The sequence below is a fragment of the Phasianus colchicus genome, chromosome 8, assembly GCF_987193195.1.
Source record: "Phasianus colchicus chromosome 8, bPhaCol1.hap1.1, whole genome shotgun sequence".
Lineage (NCBI taxonomy): Eukaryota > Metazoa > Chordata > Aves > Galliformes > Phasianidae > Phasianus > Phasianus colchicus.
The window spans coordinates 10,923,556-10,933,388 of NC_143443.1; the positions used below are offsets into that span (position 1 = coordinate 10,923,556).

Genomic DNA, 9,833 nt, shown 5'->3' on the forward strand with positions numbered 1-9,833 from the left:
ATGATTCAGCTAAAGAGGCTCTCAAACATCAGTAGTAAGCAGAATTGAGGCAGGCAGGACTGGAAAGGGAAACATTCATTCACCTGTCTAAATATCTGACCATGTGAATTTGTAGCAATCATGCACTGCAACAATGCAGAAAATAATCAAACATCATGGAATTAGAACCTAGTAGAAACACACCAGCAAAATTAGTAGGGAAATCAATCCTCAGAACATCTATTTCTAAGCTTTAACATGTAGATAATACACATGAAAGTGGCAATCTGAAGAATTTACTGTAAAACTAACAGCCTAAAACCAGACTATGAATGGTCTTCTACAGCCCTCCAATGTTCCCTCAGAAATCATTCTGCACCATCCCAAAAACCCTGTGGCAGCTCACTCTCCCCCACTGGAGCATTTCTCCTGGGTCAACCCAACCTCCTCTCTGTGTGCTCAGACATAGACAACACCAACCGTTTTCACAGAGCTGCTCAAGGCCTCCCACTGCTGGAAAGGAATGGTGATTTTGCTTCTCCTCCAGTAATCATAGCGCGCTCGACTCTCTTCATTGATAAGAACCTCCTTAGCTTGCTGCAGCTTCTGGAAATTCTCCACTACAAAACAACCCAAAAAGATGCTAAAACCAATACTTGTTCTCAGTGAAATCAATTCAGGTCTACCAGCAGCACAAGGTAAATTGACAAGCAAAACCAACAAGCACATAAAGGAATCTAACTATAGTGAAAAATAATTAAATCGTGCATTTAATTAGGTAGCTTTTCCACATATGCTAAAATGTTGTCTTGGATACCTGACTGCACAAATGAGAGCTCTCACTTTTCCCTACAGGATAATTTTTCATTAAATGGTTACTAAGGATGCAGCTACACATTACTATTTGTAGAAAGGTTATAAAGATTTAGATTTATCTAAGAGCCACCTGTGTTACAGTGATCTATTACTATTATTATTCATATATTCGAGTTTACAAATTAGATTTCTTTTGAAATATAAAGCCCAAACAAAATCGGTGAGCTTAAATCAAACAACAGACGACACGCTGGGAAGGCAGTTCTGCAGTTTCCTTTTCTAGTGTCACAAGTTTTCAATAAAGTTATTTTAATTACTCTTTACTGAGCTTAGTTAAGCTGATGAAATATAAAACCATAAACTTTCATCAGCAATGTGAAAAGGCATTTAACGTAAACACAGAATGTTTGGGTAAATGCGGCATCAAATACTTCTTGATAAAACCTTTCTAACATTTGGCACTTGGCCTCCCCTGAGTTACTAAGCTTCACTGACTTTAGAGGGAGCTGTAGGGCTACGACCATGGAAGTTTCTTCTTACCGCATGAGCCAGAATTTGATGCAAAGTCAATCAAATACTAGTGATGATTGTCATAGTTAACAGGTGGTAGATTGTCTCTCAAACTCCAGATCTCAAGAGGTTCCTTCTCAGAGAAAACCAAAGTGAGACATCCTACCTATTTTGCCTTTCAGCCTCCCCTTGCCAACTCACTGGAACAGGATGACACATCAAGAGGGAAAGGCAATCTGGCTGAGAGCTCTGCTGGAGGCAGTGGGGCGGGAGCCTTTCATAACAGCCGCTGCACACACAGCTCTGCTGTCCCAGGGGAGTGTTTGTAGTTAAACAATTAGGAAGGATCCAAATGAAAAGCTTTGTGCATTAACCAAAATGAAAAGTATACTTAATTATTCTACAATTTTTAGTTGGGACCAAAATTATGATCAGAACAGTTGCAAGAATTGAAGCTATTCAAAGATGAGCACAGATTAGAGCTGTCTTTTGGTTATAAATGGGTAAAACTGTCTTCAAATAATGCAGGTGCTGCTTAGACGTCACAGGTATGGCTTGGATATGATGAACTGTGCGCTTAATTGAGACATTAGCTGATGTTCTGCAAACAGATGGCTACTCATGTGGTGTTGGCTTCTCTTTATTTCCAATAATTAAATTACACTAAAAGAAACTTAAGTACATTTAATATGATTCTGATTATCTTGTTCCTGGACGCAAATTAACTAGTTGACGTAAGTGTGACATTTGAATGCCACTGGCCTTGGAAGCAGTCCAACTTCATAGGTCTAGGACGGGCTACATGCCATAAACAATTTCTGGATTCCTACCATAGGAATAAATTATTAAAGAAAGAAAAAAATCCCAGAAATAAAAAAAAAAAAGTGTCTTCCTGCTCTTTCTACCTATGAGTGTGCAAATGTTACAGAATATTAAAGCCTGCTATTTAAAGACAATATGCTCAATACACATGACAATTAAAATGTACTGTGCAAAAGAGTATTTAGTAAAATATTAAGGTTGAATGTAATATCTTAGTCATCTTAGTTATCTGAGATAAAGATTATTTTTAAACAGAGAAATATACATACCTGCTTTGGGGTTTCCTGGGTGTTTGTCAGGATGACATTCAAGGGCCTTAATCTTAAATTCTGCAAGAATTTGTTCAACCTAAACAGGATATCAGATTTGAAGTGAGTAAACACACAGAAAAGACATTCAAATTTGCTCTTTGAAAGGGGTTGGGAGAACAACAAGGAATGTCAAAAGATTCTTTTCCTATTCATTTCACAAACTTTTAGTACAGGCAAAATAGGCAACAACCACCACCTGTCAGTGACACTAACTTCATTATCCATGCACTCATCCTTGTTTTTGCTTTGGTGAAACTTATATCCAATATAGTGAGTTAGCCTTAAGAAAAACATGTACAGATCACATGTGCACACTAACCTTAGCCAGAACCACATGGGTTATCTAGCTTACATACCACAAAGCTAGACAAAGAACAGATCACAGTCTTCCTGTCAAGTTAATTTTCTGGGCAAAGACTGGTGTGGAATAGAATACATTTGTAATCAATATATGAATATTGACATATATTACTTTCAATTAACAACAAGTTCCTACATTTTATAAGGTCATAAGGTATCATAACCTCTGGAAAAGAGAGATTAAGAGCTAACAAAGCACAGGAAACCACAGTAGCTGCAGTTAGGCTTTGATTTTCAAATCTTCAGATTTTCATAGCATCTTGTTTCTTCCTGTAATTCAGGAGCCAACATTTCTTTATTCCATTCTATATCTCAAGCTTAGACAAGAATTCATCCCAAAATATCAGTTAGCTATTATTTTCTCCATGCTGGAAAAATTGTTCACATAAATTCAGCATCCTTCAATCTGATGTCCATATAAATTTTAAATGACATATTTTAAAACTAAGTTACAACATCATTTTTCTGTAAAACAAAATTACATGTCACTTAAATAGCTGGCCAAATTCTGTGGTCACATGCTGGGAAAAGTTCATGCAACTTTTATACAAAAATACATTCAATTTACATAAAAAAAAAAAAATCAATGACATATTTTACCAAAAAAGTTATCTTATACCTACTAGAATAACACTGTTCATGGATGAAGGATGTAGAATGAATATCACCTCAGCCTCTCCAATATGAAGAGGTTATGAGCCCAATTCTGCAAGAAACCAAGAATGAACACCTTTTTTTTTTTTTTTTTTTTTTTTTTTTTTTTTTTTTTTAATGTAGAGAAATGCTGTTGAAATACTTGAAGCTATTTGTGTTTAAATTGATCCAGGTCAGATCAGTACAGGGCATGAAAATACTATGAGTGTGCAAGAGTAAATTCACTTCTGTACAGGCCTAAAGAAGGGTGCATAGAAGCCTGCACTGCTACAAATACTTGATGCATATAGAAATCAGTGTGATTGCAAAATACCTGGAATGCTTCAAATCTTTTTTAAACACTAGTAGTCACGTACACTGTGCTGAGAGAAGGAATCACTGCACTCAGTCATCTTGTTATCTCAGTTTGCGCTTCCACGTCAAAAACAATGCTGTAACATCTGCTGCTTCTCTCAATAAATAGTACTTGACAGATTATTTTTCAGGACCCACTGCAATTATCCCACCTTCTGAATTTCATTTTGAAGCAATTAGAAAAATCATTATCACATGCGCATGAACTGTCCATTAATTAATAAGCCCATAAGGTATTAACGTGAGCTAGGAGACGAGAAAGCGTTTGCAAAACAAGCCTAGATATGAACTTTAACACTGCCCTCTGCTGGGATGTCACATTAGAAGTTCTCTCAGGGAAAGCTTAAAATTACCCTCTGCAACAGACCTAAGATGCTTATTAATTGGCTTTCAGTGACAGAAATTTTACCAGCATTTGACCACTACGACAAATGAAAGCATCTGATTAAATTTACTGAGCAAAATATAGCTTTTATCCACCCTGAATTTCCCATTCATTACAGCAGAGTAATCAAAACTCCCTTTTCAAAATCTGAACCTAATTCCAGCAGCTAGATTAAAAAATAATACATACCACTAACTCAGACTACCCAAAAACATTACATGGACATATTTAGGAAGAAGAGTGTTTAAGTACAAATTGTACAACTGCTTGCATACCTACAGTATGCATCTGCCAACAACAACAAAAAAAATCTAAAACTTCTTGTAAGTCATTAAAATTACTGTTAAAAATCATTAATATGACGATTGAAAAAGATGCACTTTTTGTTTTTCTTCCCAATAATGTTTTTAAAAATGAAAAAGGAATAAGATAGGTATATACTCGAGAAACTCAATAGCATCATCAGACACTGACAGCTCTGAACTTTCAGTTAGTTGCACAGTTAGCTTCTTCACCTTTTAAAACTGCAAATGTATTCCAATATGTTGTTTGCATGTTGGCAAATTTATGCACTTGGCTCACAATTTAAAACCATACCATATGTTGAACTAAATTATTTAATAAGCCATAGTTTCACCTATATCTGTAATACAATCCTGTTTCATAAGACATTTTTAATGTGAGCCTCATTCTAAGATCTGAACATTGGCATATAGATCAGAAAAACGAGCTTTGCAAAAGGAATTCTGAAAAGAGAAAAGTGGCAAGAAAGAAGGTCTGCAGTACATTTCAAATAGTTCTACCTTTAGGGATTAATAATTTCAAATCCCCCCAGTAGATACACAAGGACATTCAAAATGTTATTAATCTGAAAGGGAGGTGGGAAAGGCTCTTACCGTAGATAGTTCATCACATCCTAGCAAGTTGTAGTAATCTTCCAACTCATCCACTCTGCAGTTCAAAATTGCATCCATCTGGGCTGGTCCAGCAGGCTTCTTCAAGCTGAGGCACAGCGGGTTTAAAATATAATATCAATAGCCAGCTCACAAATAGGTTTAAAAGTAGCCTGGGGAAAGAGGCGATTTCCACACAAGTCTGCAGCTCTCTCCAGCGCTTTTTAATACAGAGAGCTGACACACATGAATTGTCTTGAATTCTCTGCCTGCCATTGGTCCCTGCAGGATGCCAATCCACTTGCACAAACCTGCTAATGGCAGTGCTCCCTGGGATTTGTAGTCACCCAAGTCATTTCAACATCAAACTCCGGGTCTCCTCCAAACTGGATTCTGGATTCTCAGTAAAATCTAGCTGTATTTGAGATACAGATTCTGCAGATAGTCAGTTAAAGTCAGTCTCACTGACTTTATGCTCTTATGCACCAGGGCCTATATATTCTAAAAGATATATTTTGCTTTATTTTTAAGTGATCGCTTCCAAAATAATGATGACTGGGCTGCACACTTCTGTGAATGAAGTCCTAATCTTGCCAAATCTCCTGGTTCTGTCAGTTCCTTCAGCAGAAAAGGTAAATCCTTGTCTGTGAAGGATAACTAGCACACACACGTGTCATTATTCAAAAAACAAACAGTTCATTGCTTTTGTACAGTTGCATGTCTGTCAAAATTAAGCCTATGAAAAGGCAGCATAAAAAGATAATAGCCTTACTGTCTACTCTCAAAAGAAACAGAAGTTCCCAGTTATTTCAAATTGCACCTTAAAGGCTTGTATCATGCACACACCTTCTCTGTAAAACTCATTTGACTTTGAAATGAAGTACATTTTAATTCGAACTATAATTAATGATCAAGGCCTAAGTCCAACAAAGCCTACACTCATGTTTAACTGTATTCTCCTACGATCTATTGATTTTAAAAGGTGATACCTAGGGGTAACAGTAACCACATGCTGGAACCTTTCCTCTGGAGCCTAAGGAGCTATATTTTTACTTTCTCTGTTCAAGAGCTTTGTAATGCAAGATGTTTAAAGTCATAAAATACTGCTAATTCTTTAAACTAACACTAATATTGCCTTGAATATTTATATAATCTTAGATGCAGTAACCTAGGAAAGTCTATGCAAAATAGATACATGGGGTATGATTGAAGCTATCACAGTGCTAAGTGAAGTAGTGAAGGACCTAGTGGCCATTCAGAACCATTTATAAAATGTGGAATACATAATCCCCACATTTATAATTGCTATGGTTTACTCTATGTTACTATTACACAAAATGTTAATCTTCTGAAATTATCTGTGTAATTACCTGCTACTTCTGGCTGTATTGTCTGAAAGGTCTTGTTTTACTGTATGTTCAGATAGCCTGTTAAGATTATAAAATACATAAAAAGCACATGAAAGAAAGAAGCAGCAATATCAAAGCAGCAATGCATGAGCCTCAGTGAAACTATTTAAACTAATTAGAAAACATCGGTGTATTTCTCAGAGTATATAAAACAACTGATTTTTTTCAACAAAGTGAAAGAATGAACAATTACAAAGTTCTCCCTCTTCTCCATTCCTTACTAACAAATCACAAAAGTGTAATAAAGAAATGAAAGCGTTTTAGCAAGAGATCATGTAAATATTTAAATAGATAGTACTTTGGGGGAGGACAAAAAACAAACAGCTGTTCCACATCCCCAGCAGCACTCCTGACATATCGTTCTTGGCCAAGTATTTCTTGCGTATTTGCATAAGGTGAAAGGGAAGGATCTTTTTAACCCCTTTTCCCTGCAGGTTTCAGTGGCTTTTTTGTGCCACGAAGTGAACTGCAGATCCAAGAGCAGGATTCAACTAACAAAATCCTGAGCCTTGAAAGCTTTTTCATCTATATTCTGTTCAGACAGAATGAACAAGGAGTCCAATTCAAACCACAGCAGTGGGCATACTTGTTTTCTCTCCTCCCAGGAATTTCCAGTGCTTGGGATACAAACAAAAGGTTTGAGCATGGAAGCTGCAAAATACTAATACAGCAGATTAGCATTGTCAACTGCTGCTCCTTACCAGAACTACTCATGGAGAATCATCAAAAAACGAGAGGAAGAGAAGCCATGTATAAAAAAATATAAAGATTACCTTCAGGAGATAAGCGTTGTTTGAAAGGGAATCACAGCACAGGAGATGGCACAGTGTGTGTGTATTCACATGTTTTGGTTAGCCTAGCCCTGAATGTACAAACAGTACAGAATGTGAGGAAATCTCATATTTGTCCTCTGTACCCAGCCACTAACAAAATGTTTGTGTTCATTCCCTACACGTAATCAACAATGTTGCTTGCTTAGAGTCAGGAGCAAAATTAAATCCTGGCTCAGTGTAACAGAAGGCTTGCCATCCACTTGTTGGTCCAAAATGGCTATTTAAATATAACAAGGGAGATCTGCAAATCTGTATTTCATTTTATTCCCATATAATGTATCAAATCTTCTAGCACCAGTTCTTCTCAATCAACTTGAGTTGTTCTGCTTCCAAAGGACAGAGCACACAGAATTCAAGGCACAACATAACTCAAATAAGTTCTGCATGTTCCACCTTTGGTGGGTCACACATACTCAGAGATGCAGGAATAGAAGAGGACTCAAGCACTGCCAAACTGACTTCCCAGTTTAGGGGCAACTACTGCAACATCATTGCACACACAAATGCTCGCAAGGTTAGAGTCAGCTTTAGGATCCTTGATTTGTTTCCTCAACAGTTTCACAGAAAGCTTTGTGTCATCCATCTGTGTCAATTACATGGTGTCTGTCTTCCTTAGAACATGGTCTTCACATAGATAAGCATTCAAACACCATTACTAAAGTAACACCTCTCTTTTTATGCCTCAAAATCTGATTCTTGTCTCAACTTCAACACAGAAAAAGAATGCTTTAGAACAAATTCGCAGACAATGATAGAATTGTTCTAATTCACATCTTATTACTTCTTGTTTTGATACACATAAGCACAAGAAATGTTATGTGCAACTTAACCAGAAGTATAGATTTATTACAGCTGATGCTATCGAGGTCTGCAAGGCAGAAATTCTACTTGTCTAATGTTGGTCTTGCCACCAAATTTAAGGATTTGGTAGTATTAAAGTCACTACGGCTATTATGTAAGTAGTTGGTGATATTAAGCAGTAATATTAAACCAAAAAAATACTGAAATCTGTATCCATGAAGTTTAGATCAATATTGCTGTGCTAGTAGGTAATGTAACCAAAGCACGTGCAAATAAAGATAGGCAACATTTCTCTTTAAAAAAACAGATTTTGTTATTGTTGCTGAAAGCAAACATTGATTCCTATCAGTTCAGAACAACTAAACAAATGAGAGGATGCTGTAAAGCCAATTCAGCCACCACTTTGCACAGCTGCCTGAGGTTGTTTTAACTCACCATTGTAGAAGAGAAAGTGTAACACAACTGTATTATACGTTTCTGTGCCTATCTATACAGCAAGAAATACAAGCAAAAGAATTGCAAACATCTTCCACACTGATATTTCCACTGGAACTCTGCAAGGCACAAGAAAGTGAGCAGCAAGCACATCTTCCAGGGACTGCTCTCAGTTTCCTTCATTTCACTTCTAAACAAAACCACCACGCAGAACCCTACTGATCGTGTTAGTGCCCAGTGCAACGCTTTGCCCTCTGAAAGTCCACATTTCAAACAGTCTACAAATACAAGAAAATAACGTGCCTACCCACTTCCACACCGTGCAAGATGCATTAACAACGACACACAAGTGCCAGTCACACCCACCCTCACAGTCAATACCACTCCCACATCAGAAAAGAAAGGCAAGGCAAGAAAAAACCGAATTCACAGTAACGTGAAGTTCAGCACCTAATAACAGGGGCCCAGGCCAACAAACAGCCCCAGCTAACTTGTGCGTGCAGCACCCAGCGCTGATGGGAAACCCGCGGCTGTGGGTAACGGTACGGCACCAGAGCGGGCGAGTTCCGTCCGGGCGGAACTTCGGGCAGGACGCCGCACGCCTAAGGAAACCCGCGCGTGTGGCTCGGGTGAAAACGGGTCACAGTTCAGCATCTACCATTAAAGCAGCAGAAGACTCCACACCAACTCAGCCACGAGCTCCGTGCGCCCCGTCAGGGACGAGCAACGTGACAATGCCTGAGCTCGCGAGTGCGGCGCGGCCAGCAAAGCGCATCTGCGACGCGCAGCCCGGGGCGGGGAGCAGCAACTGTTCGTGAGCGCTGCGTTTCAGAGCCCGCTCTGGAGAACGCTGCGGAGAAGCCCAGAGCGTTCCCCCCTCTCCGTGGCACCGGCACCAGCGACGGGCCCGCGGCGCCGCCATTTGCCAGCGGCACCCCCGCTGTCGGAACGCGTTCCCGCGACGAACCGAGGCGGGCCTCCGCCCGTTCCGGGTGAGCGGAACGAGTCGCTGACCCAACCCCGGCCCCGCAGCGCTCCCCGCGGCCGCCCGGGCTGCGCGCGGCCACGTGACCAGAACGCCAGGCCGCGCAAGGGCCGAGCCGGCGCCGGACGCCACGTGACCCGAGCCGCGCTCCCCCTCCGCCTCTCCGCTCACGTGACCCGGTTTGTTGTTGTTGCGGCCTCCGCGGGGCGGGCGCCCGCGTGGGCGGCGGCGCGGTCACGTGCCGCGTTTAAATCGCTCCCTGGGGGTGGGGGAGGGGGCCGTGGCG

General features: G+C 39.8%; 1 protein-coding gene across 12 annotated transcripts in view; it reads right to left on the minus strand.

Moving 5' to 3' along the window:
• DNAJC12 (DnaJ heat shock protein family (Hsp40) member C12) overlaps nucleotides 1–9,833 on the minus strand; it is a 34,978-nt gene that overhangs the window by 3,606 nt on the left and 21,539 nt on the right. The window contains exons 1-6 of one of the 12 annotated variants that reach the window (XM_090144894.1): nucleotides 9,221–9,666; nucleotides 7,267–7,349; nucleotides 6,455–6,511; nucleotides 5,088–5,193; nucleotides 2,397–2,475; nucleotides 460–599 (exon numbers count right to left, since the gene is read on the minus strand). In XM_090144894.1, coding sequence (XP_090001020.1) covers nucleotides 460–599; nucleotides 2,397–2,475; nucleotides 5,088–5,165 — 297 coding nt within the window. In that variant the 5' untranslated portion in view covers nucleotides 5,166–5,193; nucleotides 6,455–6,511; nucleotides 7,267–7,349; nucleotides 9,221–9,666. Of the gene's footprint in view, nucleotides 1–459; nucleotides 600–2,396; nucleotides 2,476–5,087; nucleotides 5,194–6,454; nucleotides 6,512–7,079; nucleotides 9,667–9,833 lie in introns of those variants that run through there. The other 11 variants (XM_090144893.1, XM_090144889.1, XM_090144891.1 and 8 more) reach the window with 11 other exon arrangements.